Here is a 23,406-nt window from a genome sequence, read left to right on the forward strand (position 1 = left end):
GGCCGCTTCCCCACCGCGCAAACTCGGCGCTCGTCTGGGCCCGGCGTGGGAAGGAAGCGGGTCGGTGGTTCGCCGTTGAGGGGACCGGCGGTGGCTTTCCCTGCCCATGACGCAGCCGGTGGAAGCGCCTCCAGTTCCCTCAAGGGCAGAAGAACAGCGTCCCGCCTCGCAAAGTGGCGACTAATCCTGCCCTTTTCTCCAGGAGACGCGGCGCTTTCGCAACGGAGGGGCATTGCCATTGCACGGCGCTTGTTGCACTTGGAGCCCCCCAGCTCCGGGCTGTGTGCGTGGTTCTCCCGCGTCCTCATTTAACCCCCGTAACAACCCCCCCCCTGCTCTGCTGCGATTAAAGCACCTTTGACTGTCCACGTTTTGCATGCGAAAGGTCTTGGTTTCACTCCTTGCCGTCTCCAGGTAGGGCATCGCTGCTGGAAGCGCTGGAGGGTGGCAGCAGGGGCTGAGCTTGGTGGCCCCCCATGGCCCGGCTTGGTGTAGAGCAGCTTCCATACGGGGGAGATCGAGGGGCGCTGAGCCTGCAGAGAGAGAGAGAGAGGCAGAGGCTCCTTGTTCATGGGCTGCCAATGCAAGCCAAAGTCCAAATAATTCGATTAGTTTCTCCTGCCCCTCATGTCATTATTTATTGCATTTATACCCCCCCCCCAAGTATCTCAAGGCGGCACACACAGTTCTACTCATTTAATCCCCACAACAACCCAAGGTAACAAAATATAAAAAATCCATCTAGTAGCACCTTAGAGACAGTTGGTTCTTCAGAAGTGTGCATGCGCATGAAAGCTCATACCAATAACAAACTTAGTTGGTCTCTAAGGTGCTACGGGAAGGAATTTTTTTATTTTTTTTCAACTACGGCAGACCAACATGGCTACCTACCTGTAACTAGAACCTCTAAGGTAAATTAGGCTGAGAGGCAGTGACAGGCCTACAGACATGTACACTACGGTGCATCGTATCTTTCTCATTATTTCATTTATACCCTATCCCTCTTCTAGAGCAGCATATATAATATGCTCACAACAGCCACTGTCTCCTCACAACAGCCCTGTAAGGTTGGTGGCAGGGAGGGTGATGGGGCCAAGATCACCCAGTGAGCTTTGTGAATAAGCAGCAATTTGAACCTGGGTGTCCCTTCCCGGTCTCATTACCTTATACAAAGCCAGCCCACGCCACACACCTTTAGGTAGTTTTGCCTCTGACCTACCAAGCAAGGGCAGAGGCAGCAGCACAACACAGGAAAGTAGGCAGGAGTGTGGACCTGAATTTAAGCTGTAGTCAGAACCACACAACTTTCTGTTCTTGATGTGCCACCGCCATCGATGTTTGTAGCATTAATGGGACTGGTCAAATAATAGCCCTCCTAGCACTGCTTAGTGGAAAACGGGACATAGAAAACTGCCTTACAAGTCAGAGCCATTGGTCCATCTAGTTCAATATCTTTTGCACTGAGCATCGCTCCAGTGTTCCAGACAAGGGACTTTCTCAGCTTACCAGTAAATGCCAATGGCTGAACTTGGGATCATTTGCAAACAGCTCTTGTCCCTCCCTCACATTAACATTCTGACTAGAAATCTCAAGAACGGCTTACCTTGTGCATATGTGCTAATGAAAATATTAATTGATTCTATCCATTTCCTGCCTTTTTGTTTAAAAAGCTGATAATGTTAATATGGACTGTAATTGATCAAGGGTGTAATTTATCAAGACTGTACCTGGAAAATATGGGAAGTTGGCATATATTGTTAATGGTGCTTAATACAACTCCCAGAATCCTCCTGGCCTGTGCATTTTGATCTTAAGAACATAAAGAAGAGCTGTACTGGATGAAATGAAGGTCATCATCCTGTTCTCACAGTGGCCAGCCAAATGTCTTTGGAAAGGACATGAGTGCCACAATACTCCTTGCTCATGTTTCCCAGCAAGTGCTATTTAGAGATATGCAGCCTGTGATACTGGAGCCATCATGATTAGTGGCAATCGATAGTCTTATCCCGCATGAGTTTGTCTAAACCTATTTGTAAAGTTGGTGGCCATTACTGTACTCATTTTTATGTAAGGCAAGGTACATAGACATCTGTAGCCACAACCCCAATATGGCTCTTAGCTAGTTTGTGAATGCATCCAGATTGGATTTTTTAATGTAAATGTGTACATGTAAAACTGTCAGCCTCCCCTGATTATGTAACTTCAGAAGAGTCCAGCAAGATAGTTTTTCCTAAAACAACCACATTATACGAAAGGATGACATACTGAACTCTGATCAGGTTTACAGAGGTTTAGCTCCTAAAACATACTGGGGACAGGATCCACAGCCTCGACATTTTCGTTGTTGGGACAACAGATTTTACATTCTCTTTGACACCTTTGCTTCTGTAGAGAGTTGGAAGGGGGAAAAATGACCTGTTTAACCTGTTTCTAAGGGGTAGGACCTGCACCATCAATCCAAAGTAAAGTATGATGCTGTAGAAGGTTACAGTTGATTACATGTGTATATCATGAAGCAAAATAACAAATACTGTAGTAATATACCAAAACCTAAAAATAACAATATTCCAAAAATAGATTAAAAACAGATATAAGTGTTAAATTTAACAAGATTTATTTACTACTTGGTCGTAACAAAATTTCTTAAGAGGTTTACAAGCAATATTAACGTTATCAATAAAAAATGAAGTGCTTCCAAGCAAGGAATTCAGCTAGAATGTGCTAAAATACATGCTGGTTGTGGTAGGGACAGATCATCTCCATCCAACAGTTTGAAACTGAGTGTTATATTTTCTAGATAATGGATGATAGTGAAGATGACTGGCTGTCTCTCAAGCCCAAAGAGCCATTGCCATCCCAGTGCTGTGGTAGCGGCTGCAAACCTTGTGTCTATGACACATATCAGGACGAGCTGGAGCAGTGGGAAAAGGCCAAGGCAAAAAAAGACAGAAGCCTCCTGACAAGGAAGAAACAGCAAGTAGAAATCTTAAAATTATGTTAATATTTCATCTGGGTCCTATTCCCCCCCCCCTTGTAAATAGATCCCATTGATTTCAAATTGATCTACTGTACGTTCAGGTATATCTATTTAGGCTGCAATCCTAACCCCACACACCTGGGAGTAAGTCCCACTGAATTCAGTAGGCCTTATTTCTGAGGAGACATGGTTACTTTGCAGTTACTTTCCAAAACAGTATTTTGTCCTTTTTATATCTAATTAGAAGTTTAATATGAGTATGTTTCAAAAAGTTTATGTCTTTGACTTGTTTCTCTCCTGTCAGTCTCTTGAATGCAGAATTATTAGAAAAAGTGTTTTATAACACTCATCAAATTTCCCACTTTAATATTTGTAATTATAGTTTGCTGCCATATTGTCTTCCCAATAAATCTTGCAAGTATTTTTGCTCCAATAAAAAGCAGTAAAATATGTAAGCTTAATTAACATTACATTTTAAATGCAAGAAAATATATAGTAATCCATGCAGGAGAATACATTCCTTTCTAGCATCTCTCATATTGATGAACATCACAACTTACTCATAATTCAGTTTTATCCCATTGTGCCATCTGGGCTTTCTCCAATTCTGTTAACGCACCTCAAGCACCCAACAACTGAGGGCAAGCACAAATCCCTTTAAAATATGATGTTGCTTATTGGAGTAATACCTGAGAAAGGATGCTAGGAACTGAGGTGCCGATCCCATTGAGACTAAGCCCCATTGAACGCAATGGGTCCTACTTCAGACTAAAAACGCATAGGGTTGTGAAATGCATGCTGGGAAAATGAGAACAAGGAAATGAAGAAACAAAGAGAAATGCTTTTTTATATTTGAAATGATAGGTATTAAGGTTCAAGCCTGCTTGGAAGCCCTTTCCATTGGCCTGGAAGCCATTTTGATGTGCCAGGGCTAAGGCTGAGGCACATGCTCAGAGGTGCTTTTCTTTATTATTCCTTGTTCCAAATCTGAAGTCTTGAGACTTCAATCAAATTCAGGGGCCACACAATGAATGGCTCACGTGCCCTGAAAAAGATAAAACATGTCTTGAACAAATTGGTAATGCAAAATTTGCTTCTAAAGATTGCCTGGAGGCCCGAATAAGCTATTCTCTTCCCTGGATCTTTGTACTGTGAGAAGCTTCGCTCATGTAATTCTTGCAGACATGGAGCTGTTAAAAGCGCTGGAGTTTTGCAAAGGAAGAAAGACGGCAGCCCTAGTGGGAGGTCTGGAGAAAAATAAGAAATTGCTTTTGAGAGAGACTGCAAACTAAGGAGGAATGCCCATCCGTTCCTTGAGATAGGTAGAAAATTACCTCCTAGATGGCCTTCCATCATCTTTTGGGAGTGCTATTACTATTTCTGTGTGGACATACCTTTAGTTTCTCACCTTCCAAAATCATTATCAGCATATTGTTATGGTCATAATTGTAAAAAAGGCAAGCAGATTAAAATGGGACTTCACAAATAATTACTTACTGAATTAACACTTTATTGAGACCAGATGTATTCAGTCTTTAAAATTTGTGTGTGTGGCAGGCTCTTTGTGTGTGTTTTGCAGTAACATGTTTCACCATGGCAGAATTCACTCATTTTTTTAAAAAAAAAAGAAAAGAGGGTGGCATTGCTTAACCTTGTAATTATTTATTGTTGCTTTTGCAGTGTAGTAATTCAGAACTAACTCCAGAAACGTTTACAGCTTTCATCATAAGCTCTGTGGATCAGCTGACAGAGGACACCTACCAGTATAAATTTGAATTGCCTGGAAATAGCAGCCTAGGGTTGAGTTTGGGACAACATATTGTGCTAAGGTACTGTACTAAGTCTCTAGTTAAACAGGCCTCAGTATGTGATTTAACTTTCTTTTTGTTGTTGTTGAGCTACAAAGATTTCATGCCAAGTAAATCATAATTTCTGTGCTCCCAGATTGGCTCTGTTGAAAGAACTTGTGAGCTCACTGAGCTTATTAACCTTGTTAATTTTATGGTATATGCTAACCTACACTTGCTTTCCCTTCCATTTTAGTTGTATTGGAGGCAGAAAAATTAAGTGTGGGTAAGAAAGCCAATTTACAGAAAGGGAAAAGGTGAAAAGCAAATGTGTATTGGAATGATCGTCACGTACCAACACATAGGGAAAGTATATTAACTTTTCCCCCTGAGGAAGTTATGCCCATTGCAGTACAGAGCCACCTTTCATATTATTTATGTTATGAGTTACCTTTGTATCCCACCCTTCCTGTAAGACAGGCATGGCCAAACTCGGCTCTCCAGATGTTTTGGGACTACACTTCCCATCATCCCTGACCACTGATCCTGTTAACTAGGGATGGTGGGAGTTGTAGTCCCAAAACATCTGGAGGGCCGAGTTTGGCCATGCCTGCTCTAAGGTATGTGGGAACATTTTGCCCTCCCAGGAACTCTGTGAAATAAGTTAGCGTGACTGATCAAAGTTTCCCAAGTGAACCTTATAACTGAATGATGGTGCAGTCTCTAGATTCTGTGGTCCAACACCAACACCCTGACCATAATATCTTTCTTTTTAAAAATTTGTTTATTTGGCTTTTCAGATTAAAATTTTACAATCACGTATGCAACATACAACATAAAATCAAGATTCCAAAGAATCTCCTGGACCTTTGTGGGAGGACCATAATATCACACTGAGCATCTATCCGAAAGGCCTGACGTCCACTGAAAACAGATTAATAAAGCTGCTGTTGGAAACTTTTAGAGTTCACTATATATCCTCCATGTCACTGTAACAGCTAGATGCCTCACAAAACTTCATTAAGGATAAAAGAATTGACTATTCTGAGTTGAAAAGTTGTCTGTTGTTGATGTGCAATTGATTGGCAGTGGAAGCCAAGAGGTACATTGCTTCCCAAGTCATTTTTGGACTTTTAAGATGACTGTGATTAAGTCAGTTTCTATAAACTGGGTGAAGTTGCCAGCACCACGACAGCAGCATGGTTCATTCCGGGCTCCTTCCAACACATGTAGGAATACAATGGATTAAGCCTAGGAGTAGTATCATTGACCTCTGTGCAACCTTTGTGAGATAGGTCTGATTTTGCATGACTGTTTAAGTTATTCTTTCTGCACATTCAGTTGGGAGCATTCCCAAATTCAAAATTTTATGAGTGTGGGATATTGTTTGTTAATATTATTTCCATGTATTCACTGTCTGTCCAAGACTATTTATAATCCCCCCCTTAGTATAGTTCTATAATTCCCTTACTCTGTGAGCAACATAGCTATATTTCACAAAATAGCTAGGCTGGCCATGTAGCTCATCTGGCCCCAGGAAAGGGAAGGATTGTTAAGGGAGGTGTGTGACAGAGAAATCTGAGGTTATTTCAATGCCTTGAATCTCTGTGATTTCACTGCAAAATGGGAGGGAATGATCTATTGTCTGGCTTGGCAAAGGACAGCCCATGGGGAAGGAGGAAGGATACCTGCAGTGCTTTTCAGGCAGCAGCCTTTGCTGAGAGAGCAGTACTTTGCTGACAGGAATTGTAAGGGATTCAGATCAGGGTTCTCTTCCTCTATCTTTCTTTCTCTCTCTTTTTTTTCCTTCCTCAGAGGACTAGTGAATGGTTTGGAGGTTCAGAGAGCCTATACTCCAATTACTCCTGTGAATGCTGAAGGGTACTTTGAAGTTTTAATAAAGGTAAATAGTGGCCTTTGTTCTATAGATTAACAGCTTGACGTAGGAATCATGTCATCTTCTAGGCCAGCTGAGTGCTTAGCTTTGTACTTTAATAACTAGAGGCCTGCAGTCAAAGATTTGGCTTGTTAGTCCTAATCAATATGTGGAATTCTGCCCCCCTCCCCTCGCTCTGAAGTAAAGACGGGGCTACTCATGCAGTGAGATGAGGTGGTAGACTGGGCTGACGGGATTCTGGGTAGTACCATTTCAGAAACTTCCTGCAAGTAAAAAAAATGACATGTACTACATGTAGCACTGCCTTTTGAGGCACATGCAAGAGGGCTTTTCCTGTGGCAGTGTGCCACATATGGAACTCCCTGCCTCAAGAGATTAGGTTATCTTCCTCTCTGTTTGTGTTCTGCTGGCATTTTATGCCTTTTTTTAGAGAAACAACAGCACCACAAGGCTTTGGTTCTGCTGTTGCTTAATTTAGTTTATTTATTGTTAGCTCTGGCTCTCCGTGCTTCCCTGTTTCATGACGCTGTGTTTAGACCTAGTTGGTTTTGGTATTTGTTTTAATAACATGTTATTTTACTGTTGTTGTTATTTTTATGGCTGTTTACACCTTGTTAACATCTTGGAGCAACTCCATTTCCGAAGGGGAAAGCAGAACGCAAGGGTTCCCCCCCCCCAATAAATAAGTACAACTTTCCCTAATCCATAGTTTTCTACCTGCAGTGAGCTTTCAACACAAGGGAGAATTTCAAAATGTGTTCCCATCCTACCTCCCATCTGAATTGTTTCTGTCCATTTTACCCCGTCATTCTGCCGTATGTATAGACTGCACCCAAGTCAATCGAGTTGACAGCTCAACAGGCTTTACTTCATGGTTAAGCCAAGTTGTTCTTAGAGAAGGGCATCTACTTGGTGCATGTTGGGCTGCAGCACTTTGTCATTGTGAAGGGTTTTGTGATGATGAGGTGGGGGAGTAAAAGGGTTGAGGATGGCTCATCTGTCATTTTGGACAATATGGAGTCATCTATATAGGATCCATCTTTGTGCCTATATTAGTAGTCATCTGTTACATTGCTATGGTATGTTACAGACAGTGTAGCCAGAATGACCACAGCAGGAAACTGTAGTAACTACAGTACCTGCCATTCCATGCTGTAAGACAGCTGTAATGTTTTTAGGATCAGTGTCAATCACTGCATAAGGCAATTCTCCTGAGTAAATTCAATGATTTCTCTATGGGATTAAGAGATTTATTGATTGCAGCCTTTGAGTCCTTATGTTCAGAAGGAATGTTGGCTAAGCCTAACAAGGATCAGTGCAAACATAAATAATTATGAGCCTAGGAATATCAAAATCATGTCTATCTTTTTAATCTGTCTTTACACCTTCTCAGGGGAAGATAGATTTCACTGTAAATCTCAAACCTCAAGCACTAGATCTTCCAGGCGGGTCACAGGGACCCATCATTTTGCCCTCTGCTCACCCTCCAGGAATGTGTGCTTTTCAGGGTTTTATCATTGATTGCGTGATAGTTTGAGCATGAATTATACTCCTTTTGAGGTGTGTATAGCTTTTATAAGACACTTGTGGGTGGATCATTTCACCATTATTGTGGCAATTGGAGGGGGAAATGCTACATTTGAGCTGCATTAATAGGTTACCTTTATAGGCTGACTGTGAAATTTTATATATACTTGCTTATTACACACAAGTTTTGCATTTCAATAATAGTAGTAATGATTGTAATAACACCTTCCCTTTATATAGAACCTTTCATCCCAAAAGGAACCATAGTTATTCTCTGGCAGTAACAAAAGAGATGGAACACCCATCGTAAAGCACCCATTTGTATAACTTGGCTTTGTAGATTGTAGTGTATTTCTCACTATTCAGGCAATTTTTGGAAGTACTATATTATTATTATTATTACTATACAATCCAAGTGCTGTTCAGACACCCCTGTGTCCCATGATTATGGCACTGCATTTGTGATACTACAGTTAAGTGCAAGTGAGTGGCGATTTTCTGCGCTTAACCCTCCCTTTGAGTGATTCTATAATGTTATGGTGTTTTTTGGTGTAAAACCTGGCATAGAGGTTTTCTCTTCAGGAGTTTCTCCTGCTCTTCTATTTACAAGAATTCATTACAAACCAGTTTGGTCATTTCCCCATTAGAACGAGGAAGGAACCTATTCGATTCCAAATACATTCTGTCTCCTGCAACCAATCTCTCACCAAATGGGAAACGTAACTGAAGTCTTCTCTCTCTCCACACCTTGAATTTAACATCCTCTTCTGCCTTCTTCTCACTATGGCTAGAGATATACCAGCAACTCCACCCTGCCACAGCTCCTAAAGTTTTAACAGCAGCCTGGCATGCAGACATTTATCAGCAATGTTTCCTGAGATGAAGATACGTGATAAGAAAAGCTCCATCTGCTAAATGGCAATTGTAAAACCAGCAAAGACCACCTGTAGCAGCTTGAATCATAGCTGTCAACTTTTCCCTTTTCTTGCGAGGAATCCTATTCGGAATAAGGGAATTTCCCTTTAAAAAAGGGACACGTTGACAGCTATGCCTTGAAGGCTAACGCATATATTGTGGCATAAGCTTTCATGGACTAGAGTCCACTGCAGTGGATGAAGGTGACTTTAATCCATGAAATCTTATGCCATGATAAATTCTTAAGTCTTTAAGGTGCTGCAACACACTGTGTTGCTTTTGCTGCAATAGACTCTCCCTCTGGGAATTTTTTTCCTGTGTGTCATGCCAGAGGCATAGGAGCAGAGTCTGTGTAAAGCTGGCCACCTTAAGCATAACTATCTCTCTTCTTAGAATCATAGAACTGTAGAGCTGGAAGGGACGACAAGTGTCATCTAGTCCAACCCCCTTCAACGCAAGAATCTTTTGTCCAGTGTGGGGCTTGAACCCCTGACCCTGAGATTAAGAGTCTCATGCTCTACTGACTGAGCCAACTCGGTTTTTTCCTAGATGCAGATGCTTTTTACAGTCATTATTGTAGAGGAAGTATAAGGCCTGGTGGTATGATCAGATTTTTGTGTGATACATTGTCTTAGCTTGAACTACTTTCACTCCAAACTCATAGATGAAGGAAGCATTAAAAAGGCAGAATATACAAGTCCTGGAACAAATGACCAAAGAGGCATTGTGCACTTGAATTTCACTACTCAGAAAGCTCCCTTTTTCCTATAAATGCACAGAGATCCACAATGAATAAATGATTGCATGTGTTAGGTGCTATTTTGTGTATCTGTTAGTCAGTATCGGGTGCAAAGGCTATTTGCAGTCAGAGCAGGTTTTAAAATACCTGAGTAGTTTTATCTGCCACCCAGCTTAGTCAGCACAATCACAATACAAGCAATAGACAATCTTTATTTTGCATACACTTGAGCGAATTAACAAATAATAATGCTAGATTTGTAACTCATGTCCCAGATTAATTTAAATCTCTTTGTGCTAGAACTTTAATATATATTTTAAGCGATTAAAAAAAATGCATAGAAGACTTTCTGTTCTAGTTTATGAAATTTTATTTGTCGAATATAAACGTGAGGCTTTCCTCTCAAAAATGTTTTTGTTTGTTTTGTGTTTTCTTTACAAGTGCTATGAAGATGGACTCATGTCACAATATGTAAAGTCCTGGAAAGAAGGAGATTCGGTTTGTTGGAGAGGACCATTTGGAGGTTTTCCTTATTCAGCCAATCAAGTAAAGCCATATATATACTTTTACAGACACACACACACACAACCCCCCTCTCAACCCCTTCACTACATAGCAATCACAGGGGAGTTAACAACACAATATTTAAAAATGTAATATAAAATAAAATGGACAATATAATACCAATGAGATACAATCAGATGACAAGTAGTCAAATGCCAAATAGTTGGTTTCCTATTTTTGGTTTCAGGAAATGAGGGGAAAACCATTAGGGTTTAAGGATCAGGGTAGGGTTCTTCAGATTTTCACCACAGTGCTTCAGAGCTTTGACATGGATCTGTTTAGGATGCAATTTCTTTTAAAAAGAACAAGAGGAGAAAATATAGCAGATGATCAAGAATAGCAGTCGAGTCAGATTTCGTATACATTTCTTTTATATTTGATAATTAAGGCTGTAATCCTAAATAGGAGGCACTCCCCACTGAAGAAAATAGAATTCCATCCCAAGTCAACATACTTTGAATTGTCCTGTTAATATTGCAAACCACAAGAGACAGAAAAGATAAACGGTGAAGTCTGAGTCCTTTCTGAGCACTGTCCTCCTACCATGTTTGTTTCATTCCCTCTTGAAGCTTCCTTCTCATCTGAATTTCAATACTGACCATGATTTAGCATGACATGCACTTTCTGGAACAAGCTCGTGTCTCTTCAAAAAGTTCATTGGGACTTATTGCCAAGTAAAGCTTTCTCAGTTGATCACAGTGGACATGATTGCCAAAGGAGAAAAGATAATCCCCGAGTTACGGAGTGTTCACACTTTTTTTATAGGATGAAATGATGAATTGGCGCTGAAATTCAGTTTCTGTTGTAGTGTTTTTCAGTTCCAGTGACTCAGATGTATTTGGCATCTTCTGCTTCATTTTCAGTATGGAGAACTTCTCATGCTTGCTTCTGGTACTGGTCTAGCACCAATGCTTCCTATTCTTCAGTACATAACAGAGAATGAGGATGATGAAACATTTGTAACTCTACTGGGCTGCTTCAGGAACTTTGAAAATATCTACATGAAGCTTCTTCTTCAAGAGCAATCTCGATTCTGGAACATAAGGGCATTTTATGTATTAAGCCAGGTAATATTCTACTAGGCAATTTTTCCTTCTCATGGGACAGTGTGACAACCTTCCCCTCAGTTGATGCATGAACCTTCATGCTATATGTATTGCAAGTGGTTCAGTCCCGCACTGAAAACCTTGTCATGTCTAGCCTTCCTAGCTGGGAAAAGGACCATCGCTAGGTAGTTAAGCCCATGTTTGCATGTAGAGCCTTTTGCAGCCCAAGAGCCACATCCCCTCATATACAGTGTTCCAGGGGCCACATGCCAGGGCTGAGTGGATCCGGAAGCGAAAGCAGGCAGAACAATGAGTGTGACTCTTATCTTTGTACAGAAGGCTACATCCCGGCCCGACAAAAGCCAGTGGTCTCTACATCCCACCTCTTCTCCTTCCATCCAGGAGAGAAAAACGGGCTTAATATAGCTCAAAGCTAATTTGGTATTGGCCGTCTGTTTCTCTGAGATGATTTTAAAGTGTCTTATACTTTTGCCTCTTCAGGAACATTCACTTGAAAATCTGCCTTGGAGCTTTCAAAAAAACACTTACCTTGGTCGGATAAACGAGGACGTGATTAAGAGTATGGTGAACACATGCAGAAGACAACCTTACGTATTGATATGTGGCTCTGTGACATTTAGTGAAGAGATGGAGAGATCTTTGAAAGCCATTGGGCTTAAAGAAGATTCTTATTTTATATTTTAACGGACTTTAAACAAACAAGGTATCTTTGCTACGAATAATCTTAATCTGCCTTTGGTCAGATTGGATTTTTAAAAAATGTTTGGCTGTGCCAATCCATCCAAATGTATGCCTTCTGTGTCCTAAGAGTTGGCTAAACAATCCCATGAAAGAGCAGATACCACAGCTAGTGATAAAAGCCTGGTTCCACTTGCAGCCAGTTATTCTTGACTGTTTCCAGAAAGTAATTATGGGGAAGCTGTTGCTCAGCACCATGGGAATTGTCCTGTGGCATCCCACAGAGCTCCATCTTGTCCCCCATGGCATTTAACATCTGTTTGAAGCTGCTGAGAGCTGTCATCAGGAGATTTGGAGAGAGATGTTATCAGTATGCAGGTGATGCCCAGCTCTATCTCTGTTCCATCTGAATCAGGAGAGCACCTCAGGACTCACACTTAGAAGCAGTGATGGGCTGGATATGAACCAATACACTGAAGCTGAATCCTGATTGCCCATCCCTAGGTGCCCAGGTGCCCTAGGCACAGTCCAGCAAGAGACTTGTCATATTTAAGCCCCATTGAGAGTGATAACATGGGATTTAGTCATGACTAAGTTTTGCTGAACTGTGGCCAGACTCCACTGCCCACCATTCAAGTTCAGAGGGCAGAATCTGCAGTACAATAAGGAACCAAAAAGCTTCAACTTCACTTTGTAACAAAAGGCCTAAATTTGATCTATTTCAGAGCTGGGAGGATATTGATCTGTAGACTGAGGAAACCGGAAACCTTAGCCTGATGTAATTAATACACATAATGGAAAATTGCATTGGGTTTGTGTTGTTAGTCATAGAAGCCTCTTTGAGGGGGAAATACCCCATGAAGTTCCACTTTTCTCAGCACAGATCTGAAAAATGAATACATCTACAAAGCTTTGCTTCCAGCGTAGGGAGGGGTTATAGCTTGGTGGTAGCTACATGCTCTGCATACACAAGTTCCCAGCACCAGTCTCTGGCATCTTCTCTTAAAAGGAGGAACAATGGTCTGCCTCAGTACCATGCAGATTTATGTTCATATGTGTACATAATGTATGTATCTGTGGTTACGTTTTAGTCTGTAAAGAATTTACAGTCAAATAAGCTACTGAAAGCTGTTCATGTTAAAAATCATGACCAATCTACACAGTGCTCAGAAATATAGCACACTACTCCCATCATTTCTTGTGGCATTTAAAATGCTTCCGTAATATGTAAAAATGTCTTCATATACTGTGCAATTCAATTTATCTAAATAGCCTCAGGAGCACAGAAAACATTTGAGTAATCAGACAGCAGATAAAAGAGGATATCATTTCCATAAGGTTACACTGATGTGGAGTCACAAGAGAGATGGGTGAACTCAAAACTGAATTAGTAGTATCTGAAGGTGGGAGGATAGGGAGAGGTTCCACCGTATTTAGAAAAATGTAAAGCTTTAGCTATGTCACCTTGATTATTTCCAAATAGACAGTCCTGGATCTTTGGGAAATAATATGATAAGAATCAAGATAATCAATTGCTCCTCTTTATTTCTCTGTTCACATGGAGAACTTGAATCGTACAACCTGACTCTATCCTCTGGCAAGACTGCTTGAACAGGACAGGATGGTATCTCACTCTCCTTGCGCTAGTGCAAAACAGTCACTTAAGGGTTGTAGCCTGTTAACTAAATCCCTACTCAAGTGTTCCTACTAAATTGTATAATCTGGCATCTCAATGATTGGTATTATTAATTGTATTATAATTTGGCATTGTTATAATGAGGTTGTTATTGGATTGGATTGTTGTAATAGAAAACCACCTGAAGGTCTGTCATGGAAGGTGGTGCAAGGTTGTCTTCTCGAGCTCCACAGGGTAGAACTCGAACCAATGGTTTCAAGTTACAAGAAAGGAGAATCCGACTAAACATCTGGAAAAACTTTCTGACAGGAAGAGCTGTTAGACATTGGAATGGACTCCCTTGGGAAGCTGTGGACTCTCCTTCCTTGGAGGTTTTTAAGAAGAGGTTGGGTGGCCACCTGCCATGGATGCTTTAGTTGAGATTCCTGCATTGCAGGGGGTTGGACTAGGTGACCCCCAGGGTCCCTTCCAACTCTACAATTCTATTATTCTATGACATGTATGCATCTACGTTTAACAGGGAAAAGAACATTGTCATTATCACTGAAATCCCCTATCCCCTGTGGTTGCTGCTTGCTAAAGTTTTAGGAGACAGGAGATACAATTTCAGAGCCATACTTGTCAGTTCTTTCCTTGCTTAAGCACTGGAGGTATTTTTTTGGTACAGTATAATGTTATGCTTCATGGAGGCATTAAGCAGTTGTTTGGGACTCTGTGGTGGGAATGTCATATAATTCTTCTAGCTTTGCTCCTGTGTTGATTTAATAATAGTTATGGGTAGATAGTAATTAGCTTGTGTTGGCACAAGCAGCGGTAAGCATTTAGGTACACTATAGGATTTTGTTGTAAGAAATAGAAACTTGTCCATCAAATGTGTTTTTGCACTACATAATATGTGAGATAGCAGTAGTTATTCTCGAATGATTCAGACTGCCATTCTAAATACATCTGCTGGAGAGTAAGTCCCACTGAATTTAGATTGACTTCTGAGTAAACATGTTTCAGATTTCACTGTCAAAGAAATGATACTGACTTGAGTTCTTTGACACACAAGATTGTGTTTAGCTTTAAATTCATAGAATTAGATGTGTCATTTCCATTATGCTTTTAACTGAATGGGACTATTAATAAGTTAGTCAAACATGCCTAAAAAGCTTCTTCTTCTTTTTTTAGTCATACAGGAAAGATATGAAAGGTGTAATTTTTTCAGCAGTCAGTCAAAAGTATATGGCATGCACCGAAACAACAAAAATGAGTATTTGATTTCCATACTGTTAAGGAAGTGAATTTGTCTGAACAGGGACCCCAGAGACACTGGCTTATCACCACTGTATCAGTAGTGTCATCTCTGTCTTTGCTGCCAGTGACAACATTGACAATTAGCTTATACTGTGGATGGGCAAACTTCTTAAAATGTGTCTTATTTCATCACTGAAGGTTGTGATGAGAATGACACATTTTACTGGTTCATAAGTGACATGAGCAAATTCTGCTGGTAAACACTCCCTGCTTGAGCTCTCCTGTGCAGGTGAATCAGAAATCTGTAACTTGAGGTTCTTCCAGACTCTCACTATTTTGGGGTGGAATTCAATCAAGTACAGGCAAATACAGGTGACACATTGGTAGTTGACTCACTGAGGGAGTTGGGTATGTTTTTAGCCTGGTAAAGAGGATACTGAGAGGAGATATGATAGCCATCTTCAAATATCTAAAGGGCTGTCACATGGAAGATGGAGCAAACTTGTTTTCTCCCGCTCCGGAGGCTAGAAGCTGAACCAATGAATTCAAGTTACAAGAAAGGACATTCCGACTGAACATCAGGAATAAATTTCTGACAGTAAAAGCTGCCTGACAGTGGAACAGACTCCCTAGGGAAGTGGTGGACTCTCCTTCCTTCCAGGTTTTAAAGCAGAGCTTAGATGGTCGTCTTCCATGTAGTCTTTAATTGAGATTCCTGCATTGCAGGTGGTTGAACTAGATGATTCTCAGGGTCCCTTCCAACTCTACAGTTCTGTGATACTTCTCCAGAAAAAAATCATGGTCGAAACAGCTTATAACAAACAGCAAAACATCTCAGGATCAACCATCACAAGAGCAGTAATAGTAAAATGACAACATAACAGCAAATATAGCATACAAAAAAACCAACTTCTCTGTGCTGTATATAACAATATTACATCAACAACATTAGAAATAACCAGGGAGCTTGAGAGTTTCACCTTGGTCCTAGAAATGCTTCTCCCACACAGTTCCTCCTGCAGCAGCTTATAAGGCTTCTAAAGGCTGGGATAGCTGGAAACGCTCCTCCCATGATGTTGCTCACAATCCTTGACTAGAAGGTCTTGTGCAACAAATCCACTTCGCCCCAGAAAATAGACGTTTTTCAATAAGGAACATGATGCAAAAATGCAATGGAACCTAAGAGAGAATACCTGTTTTGATGCAATGTCATCTAACCTCCCAGCAAACAAATGAATGCTCAATCGATTTTTTTTAAAGCACACCTTGAAGCACCCCAAAAGGCAGGGATGGGTAACAACCGTGCTTTGTTTGACAGGCTTGTCTTGCATTGGCTATGGCAGGTCTATGACAGGTCCTTAACTGGAATTAAAGCCTATTTCGATGAAAGACACGCTGTGTGTACATACAGTGGCAGCTGGCGGGGGTCTATCTGAAAGGCCATTGCCCCACTATACTGCTGCTCCTTCTCACAATGCACAGTCCTGCCGTTCCTCTACAGCAGGAAATTTAATTTAATTTGAATTTGTTGACCCTCCTAGATAGAGAGAAGGTGGGCTCATCTAGTTGCAGAAGCCTACATATGCTTCCTGTTCCATGCAGAAACCTACACACACTGTACCTTCTATGTGGAACAGGCCATGTTTTTCAGGTAGATGGAAGTTATGCTTACCTAATACTTGAAAACTGGAGTGAGAAGCTGTCCATGTCAGGTCTTAAGAATACATCAGCTCTTCTACTTGGTTGCTAAGAAGTGAAGGTAAGGGAACATATGCTTAGATATCATAGCAACCTTTATATTCTTGCAGAGCTCTGTGTTTTTTATGGCTGCATGACTAGCAGACATTTAGCGGGTATATTTGTGTGCCTGGAAAAGCATCCCTTCCTGAATTTGTGCTTTCCATGCAGCAATTAAAGACCCTAAAACCCTTCTGGGCAAAGAGGTCAAAGCAATGGTGAGGATACGATTCTCTGGTAAAGAATGATGAGGATTGCTGGGGTCACTCTGGAGAGAAGTAGTTGAGAAAGCTACAAGTGGATCACAGGTGGGATCTGGCCTGAAGAAAAGCGAAAAGAAGGCTTAGGGAGGGGGGGAATAGTCAGCTGGGAAAACTGACTGTGATTCAGATTCACAGCCAAGCACTCAGCCCCTCCACAGGTGATCTGAAAAAAAGAAAAGCCAGAGGTAATATATAGATAAGGCCAGAAACCAGGAGGCTCTAATACCCTTAACAAGTGATAAACGCATCAGTGGGACTTTTACACTTTTAGTTAGTAGCTTCCATATATTAATCAAAAACAGTATGCTCAGTGCATTGGATGATTCTAAGCTTTTAGATATCTCCCAGACAATTGTAAGGATGATGCCATATGACATACTGTTTTTAAAACAATGTCTGTTTTTTGGGGGGGGCTGTGGGAGGAGAGAAGCTGAGTTAGGGGTTGCTAAAACATATGAACAGACTTTCGAAATTCCCTTTCTGCCCTCCCCATTTTCATTCTTTATTCCACCAAGGTGTAGAGGCTGAAGTAGACACCTTCCTTGCAATGGTGCCCCGGTAGTTCCTCTGTGTGACCCCCCCCCTTTTCCTTTCCTTTCCTTCCCTCCCCCTCAATCTCCATCTGACTGACAAATGACAATTCTGCCATTTCAGACACAGCTTGTGCAGCGCAGGCACCAGGTCACGAGAGGGTGAAATGTGTCACAAGGCTGAAATACGATGTCTCCTGGGCTCAGGTCACAGCTGGCGCCTCTTTGCAGTCCTTCTGCCCCCCCTCCTGGCTAAGCAAAGCCATTGTGTCCATTGTGTGCACGGCAAATGGCAAAACGGGGGGTGGGGCGGGGCTGCGAAACAAGCCAGAAAGGAATGAAGAAAAACCAGGCAAATAGAATTGAGTCCTTCACTGAGAGAGGCTAGGGCAAGGGATACCATTGCTGCATGCCCAATTTCCTCAGAAGAATGCAGGGGCAAAAATGGAATGCTATAAAATGGTATCGAATGACTGTAATGCTTTAGTCAGTCAAAACTGATTGCTTAAAAGTAAGGCGATTGAACTTAACGGCAATTAAAAATCACAACCACAATTGCTGTATTATTCCTTGGTTAACGGTGTCAATAAGGAGGAGGAATAGGACTCAGAACTAACTAATGGGCTCTAAGCAACTACATACAGTTACCTGCCACCCTTTTGAACACATTTCGCCATCTATGCACGTTCATGCTACAGCCACACATCAGGAAGAAGCACATGTTGGTGCTGCTGGACATCACAATATTATGGCAAGAAACAACTTCTTAGCTTACATGCAAGCGTTTCCAAGTATAAAATGAGATTCCCATTCACAAAAACAAACCTGTACTGAGTTGAGCAGAGTTGTGCAGCATTTGACATGTGCTGAGCGGGTATTGGCTCGTTTCAGTACACAAGCGGCTTGCAGCGCAGTGTACAGACAATGCCTCATAAAGCACAATGCAGCAAATACAGATGGATTTCTGAATTCGGTTTGTTCTGAAGTAATCCACTGGCCATTACAGCAAATGCCAAGCACTGTGGAGATGCAATAAAGCTATACTGTATTCACCATGATTGTATCCGTTGGCATTATGCGTGGTAGCCCAGAGAGTGGCCAGCAACGTCCTGAGAGAGTTTTGTTTTTTTAGTTTTTAGTTTTTTTAAAAAAATATTTTATTAAAGTTTTCTTGGTTTACAAAGGTATGCACAATGTCTCTTTTTTCAAGTTACATTTTCCATAGGTCAGTTTCATTTGCTGAGACATTAGGGTTACATTAAGAAGAAAAAAGGGGAGAAGAGGTAGAGGGGACCATGGGGGGGGGGTCGGGAGGCAATATTTCTATTTTGCTTAATGTATGTGTGGGTTTTTGAGTCAGTGTCATTTGTGCAGGTTCTCTTTGCTATCGCTTGTGTTTCTTTGGTGGTGAGAGAAATTGTGGTTGGCCTAGAGTGCGGTTGCTTGTTTGTAATTGGCTGTGTTGAGCTTTGTTTTCGTGTGTTGAGTGGGGTGTGTGCATGTGTTTGAATCAGGTTAGCCATATTGATTCATATGCTGTTGGTGGATTCTTGTCATTGTCCTGAGAGTGTTGATAATAGAATTGGTGTGCACTTTTGCTGAGTCCTTTTGCTGAGCATTCCCTGAGTCTGGAGGCTGCACCATGGAGCTCCGTAATGCTCATTCAGATATACTTATGCTGATCATAATAGCATGATGTTGATTTTCACCCATAGTGTCCAACTGTGGAGATGTGGGTTCAAATCCCCATTTGCCCACTTATTACCTTGTAAACCGCCTGAGACCTGCGGGTTTAGGGCAGTATACAAATTTTAATAACAACGACAAGCATCACCACCATGCAGCACAGAGAGTGGAGTGTTTTCTTGTTTTAACCCAGCTTGAAAAAGAAGACCCTACACCCACACACACAGTGTCCCCCAAAGTACTCTGGGAAAGCACAAAATGGAGGGTGCTACAATTTATGCCTGAGGATAAGTTGGGGGGAATCATGTAAACACTGCAGTACTTCAAATGGAAATCATACACCATTTCACTTCATATTTTCATTTTGCGAGAACTGCCTCAAACAGACATGGCTTGTGACTTGTCTACAAGGTCAAATAAGCGAGCGGCCATGTTAGGAATAGACCCCAGATTTCTTTTCACAACTGTTTGGTGTTTTTAACCACAAGCCTGATTCCTTCGGAAGGGTAAAAAAAAGGCAGAGGGAGTTTAGATAGAATGTCATTACTCGAGTTGGAATTTGTCCCGGACACTGTGGTTAACACTTCATCTAATGCTGGAGAGGTTTTTTTTTTATAATTGGTCCTCAGGGCTTTGTAACAGTTCCCTGTTTGCTTAAGTAAACGTAGTAGTCAGCCCTTTAATACACTGTGCGGACGAGACAGGAGCTATTCCACATTAGTCTTCATTAGGTGGACAGCACTGGCTAGGCTGTGAAATGCTGGTAGTTGACCACAACCTCCTGTAGAAAGCACCTTTTACCCCAGTGTTAAGCTTTATGCATTTTACATGAGCACTTAACACCAGAAAACACTGGATGTCACTGAACCATAAATGTTAATGCTCAGTTTCCATCCGGCGCAACTGACACGCCCAACAGTTGGCTGGAAAAGGGTGGAGGGGTCTAAAGCTAACTATATTGATTCCTCCATTGAGTAATAGATTTAATTCTAGGACTAATAGCGTTAGCAAAGACAAGTTTCAGTGGGCCAGATGAGGTGTTTGGGGGTTTTTTTTAAAAAAAAAAAGCTCACCATCTTTCCTTAAGGAATTTCTCCTTGGAAAAGAAGCTTTTCCAGACATGAATGGAGAAAGACTCACATGTCATAATTATTTGCATTAATTGAGATCGGGAGCTGGGAAACACCACATTGGGCTTCTATGAAGCTTAAGTTATAAGGAAGACAAGTTTCCTGCACTTCTAATAGTTGCATAACTGAGAATTTCATCAGGTACAGCTTTTAAAATTTTATTTATTAATTAAACAAAATAGTTATAATTATTAAATAAAATATTATTATCAAATAAAATACTGTTTATTAAGTAAAATTTGTTTATTAATTTATAAAATAAATAAATACAGCTTGCATGCTGTTCAATCTTCTACACAACTTTTAATGTTTCAGAAGCCATGCCACCTTTTACATCTAATTTGGAGGCCAAATCAGAATCCAAAACATTTATTCTTCTATAGGCCGGATGCCGTTTGATAATGCTTTATGCTCTTAACAAATACTAAATAAACATTTTAAATGTTTGCTTATCACATTCTTATTCCACTCAGGCACCAGGCCCGTTGTTGGCAGACCAACTCTGTGTTACAAAGATGTCTGCAAGCATGACATGAAGGCTGGCAACATCAAGCCTGCCATGTGAGAATCCCTTGCAGATGACCACAGCGCCTGGAAACAGTCAAGTTACGCACCCACAGCCATGACCAGAGGAAGAAATATCCTATGCATATTGACTTGGAGGCAGTGCTATTTTTCTAGAAAAAGAGGTGCTGGAACTCACCATGAAATCCTCTCTTTCTCTTAGATATGGTTACCAGATTTTTTTCAATGAATCCGGGGACACTCCCCCCTCCCCCAAAGCTGAGTAGCAACAGGGAGTCAGTAGTGGGGATGGTGAGGCAAAAGACCCTGGGCCCAAGCACACATGCATATTGTATAAAGGTGCAAAACCCTTCTTTCACACCCTGTGAAACATAAATGCGCAGAGTTTTTTAAAAACTGGGCAATGACTCCTGAGCCTCCCCCGATCTCCTGCCCCCTTCCTCCTCTGTTTTGACTGATCAGGGGAGGCTATTGCCCAGTTTTTTTTAAAAAAAAAGCCTGCATATTTATGTTTCACAGGGTGCAAAAGAAGGGCTTTGCACCTTGCCTGGCAGAGAAACCACGCGCCTGGCACCCCTCCTGGGCAGTGCCCGCCCTCCCGTGACTCCCGAGCCTCCCCCAATCTGTCAAAACAAAGGGGGAAGGGGGCAGGAGATCTGAACCGCCGGACGTCCCTGGTTCCCCTTCGGCAGTGGCGGTGGCAGCGAGCAGTTTTTGAAGCCAGCCAGAGCCAACTGAGCTGCCAGGCTGGCTCTGGGCTGCTCAGGCTGCCACTGCCACGTTTCCCGGGGACAGATTTGCAAATCCGGGGACTGTCCCTGGGAACCGGGGACGTCTGGTAACCCTTATCTTAGAACGGCAATGATGTCCACCTGAGAGGTGCCAGAACTGAGTTCAGGTGAGTTCCCCCTGAAAAAAGCCCTAGTTAGAGGTAAGTCTTATTGTGCTCATTTAGGCTTACTCCCATGAAAGTGTGCAAAGGACTGTAGCCTCAGCCACTGTGATACACCAGCTCACATGGTGGTAACTGTACCCCCATTTACTTGCTGAGGCAGCAGGCCATAACATTTGTCCTTCGAAATCAACCCTGCCAGCTTTGAGTAAATTAGCATGCCCATGAGGTGTTTTGCAAAGGAGCAATTTTTGCATCACTATGGGGTCCTGCAGTTATTAACAATTTCTTACCACAAAGGAGCAAAAGAAAACCCTCCATATACTTTTACCAAGTGTGTGTAAGAGAACATCTCTCTGTGTGTGTTTCTTTTTCATAGAATTTCTAGAATATGTACGACTTTGAACTCATTCTGTTGCATAAAAATGAGAATCGTTTGGTTCAGGAAGCGAGTGAGAGGAGACGAACTAAATATTATTATTGTTATCATTGCCCATAAAATAAATCTAGTCACTTAGTGACCTTGGCACGAGGTATTTCCTGGGAATTGATGACTGATTGGTGTTAATGGCCCTCATCTGTACCTCAGGCCATCAGCTCCTCCCAGCTGGTCATTAATCCACAGGAAATGTCTCAGGTATCGATCCTTATAGCTTAATTAATAAATGCAACGTGTCTTATGGTCTTAGATTTAGAGATGGACCTTTCTTTTTCTGCTGCTTTGAAGGTGACATTTTTACCTCCAGCCTCTCTGGAAGTATTTCCTTTGGAAGCTTTTGTTTCATTTTGTCTCTCAGAATTCATCTCTGCGAGGAGGCAGCAGAGAATTTCACCCTAAGTCAGAGAAGAAGAGAAAGGAGTGGTGTGTGTGTGTGTGCACGCACAGGAAACTTAAATACCTATTTAAATTGGAAGCACACACCAAACGATCAGATCTGTGTGGCTGACATGCACATTAACACGCTGGTGTGCACATAACCTTAGTCTCATGGTTTGTAATTAAGTGCTACTCAGAGTAAACCCATTTAAATCAATGGAACTAAGTTGACAACATTCATTTCAATGGGTCTGTTCTCAGTCGGACTAGCAATGGATACAACCCATTAAGCATAAGAATATGCCAGCATCATGTACCCATCCTATGGTTATTGTTATGCCATCTTATGTTTAGATGGGTCGGCTACAAACATCCATACCTTCACCCTTTGGCTAGCCCCTTAGCAACCGCCCCTCCCCCCGATACAGAGATAGGACAACATCATTGCTCTCTAGATTCCTTTCTCCTCTCCTGTTGGACAACATTTAGAGTCCTGCTGGCTGCACAGTGGTACCTCGGGTTACATATGCTTCAGGTTACAGACTCCGCTAACCCAGAAATAGTACCTCGGATTAAGAACTTTGCTTCAGGATGAGAACAGAAATCGTGCTCCGGCGGCGCGGCGGCAGCAGGAGGCCCCATTAGCTAAAGTGGTGTTTCAGGTTAAGAACAGTTTCAGGTTAAGAACGGACCTCCGGAACGAATTAAGTACTTAACCTGAGGTAGCACTGTAGAGGAGAATGGCCTACAGTGGATACTCTCCTCAAATCACCACAGCTTATTGAAAATATTGTAGTTCA

General features: G+C 41.7%; 2 protein-coding genes and 1 pseudogene across 3 annotated transcripts in view; 2 read left to right on the top strand and 1 right to left on the bottom strand.

Moving 5' to 3' along the window:
• Positions 1–24: 24 nt before the first annotated feature.
• On the top strand, positions 25–12,956 carry CYB5RL (cytochrome b5 reductase like). The gene is made up of 7 exons (XM_082225706.1): positions 25–414; positions 2,798–2,977; positions 4,658–4,806; positions 6,580–6,667; positions 10,284–10,388; positions 11,270–11,473; positions 11,954–12,956. The coding sequence occupies exons 2-7, from the start codon at positions 2,801–2,803 to the stop codon at positions 12,155–12,157; spliced, it is 927 nt and encodes a 308-aa protein (XP_082081832.1). The 5' UTR covers positions 25–414; positions 2,798–2,800; the 3' UTR covers positions 12,158–12,956.
• CDCP2 (CUB domain containing protein 2) overlaps positions 12,099–23,406 on the top strand; it is a 34,876-nt gene continuing 23,568 nt past the window's right edge. Inside the window, exon 1 of the mRNA XM_082225670.1 lies at positions 12,099–12,176. The gene's annotated coding sequence lies outside the window, so the exon portion shown is untranslated. The remainder of the gene's footprint in view (positions 12,177–23,406) is intronic.
• LOC309534723 lies at positions 12,552–22,593 on the bottom strand (annotated as a pseudogene). The gene is made up of 3 exons: positions 22,462–22,593; positions 17,144–17,189; positions 12,552–15,417 (listed from the first exon to the last, which is right to left on the bottom strand). The product of its transcript is annotated as an uncharacterized misc_RNA (transcript).

This window comes from Podarcis vaucheri (genome assembly GCF_965113315.1).
Source record: "Podarcis vaucheri genome assembly, chromosome: 6".
Classification (NCBI taxonomy): Eukaryota; Metazoa; Chordata; class Lepidosauria; order Squamata; family Lacertidae; genus Podarcis; species Podarcis vaucheri.

Excerpts from the sequence above, each read along its gene's own strand:
- CYB5RL (XM_082225706.1), top strand. The coding sequence starts at position 2,801 with ATGGATGATAGTGAAGATGACTGGCTGTCTCTCAAGCCCAAAGAGCCA. Across the intron at positions 6,668-10,283 it reads ACTTTGAAGTTTTAATAAAG|TGCTATGAAGATGGACTCAT; the intron begins GTAAATAGTGGC and ends TTTCTTTACAAG. Across the intron at positions 10,389-11,269 it reads TTCCTTATTCAGCCAATCAA|TATGGAGAACTTCTCATGCT; the intron begins GTAAAGCCATAT and ends CTTCATTTTCAG.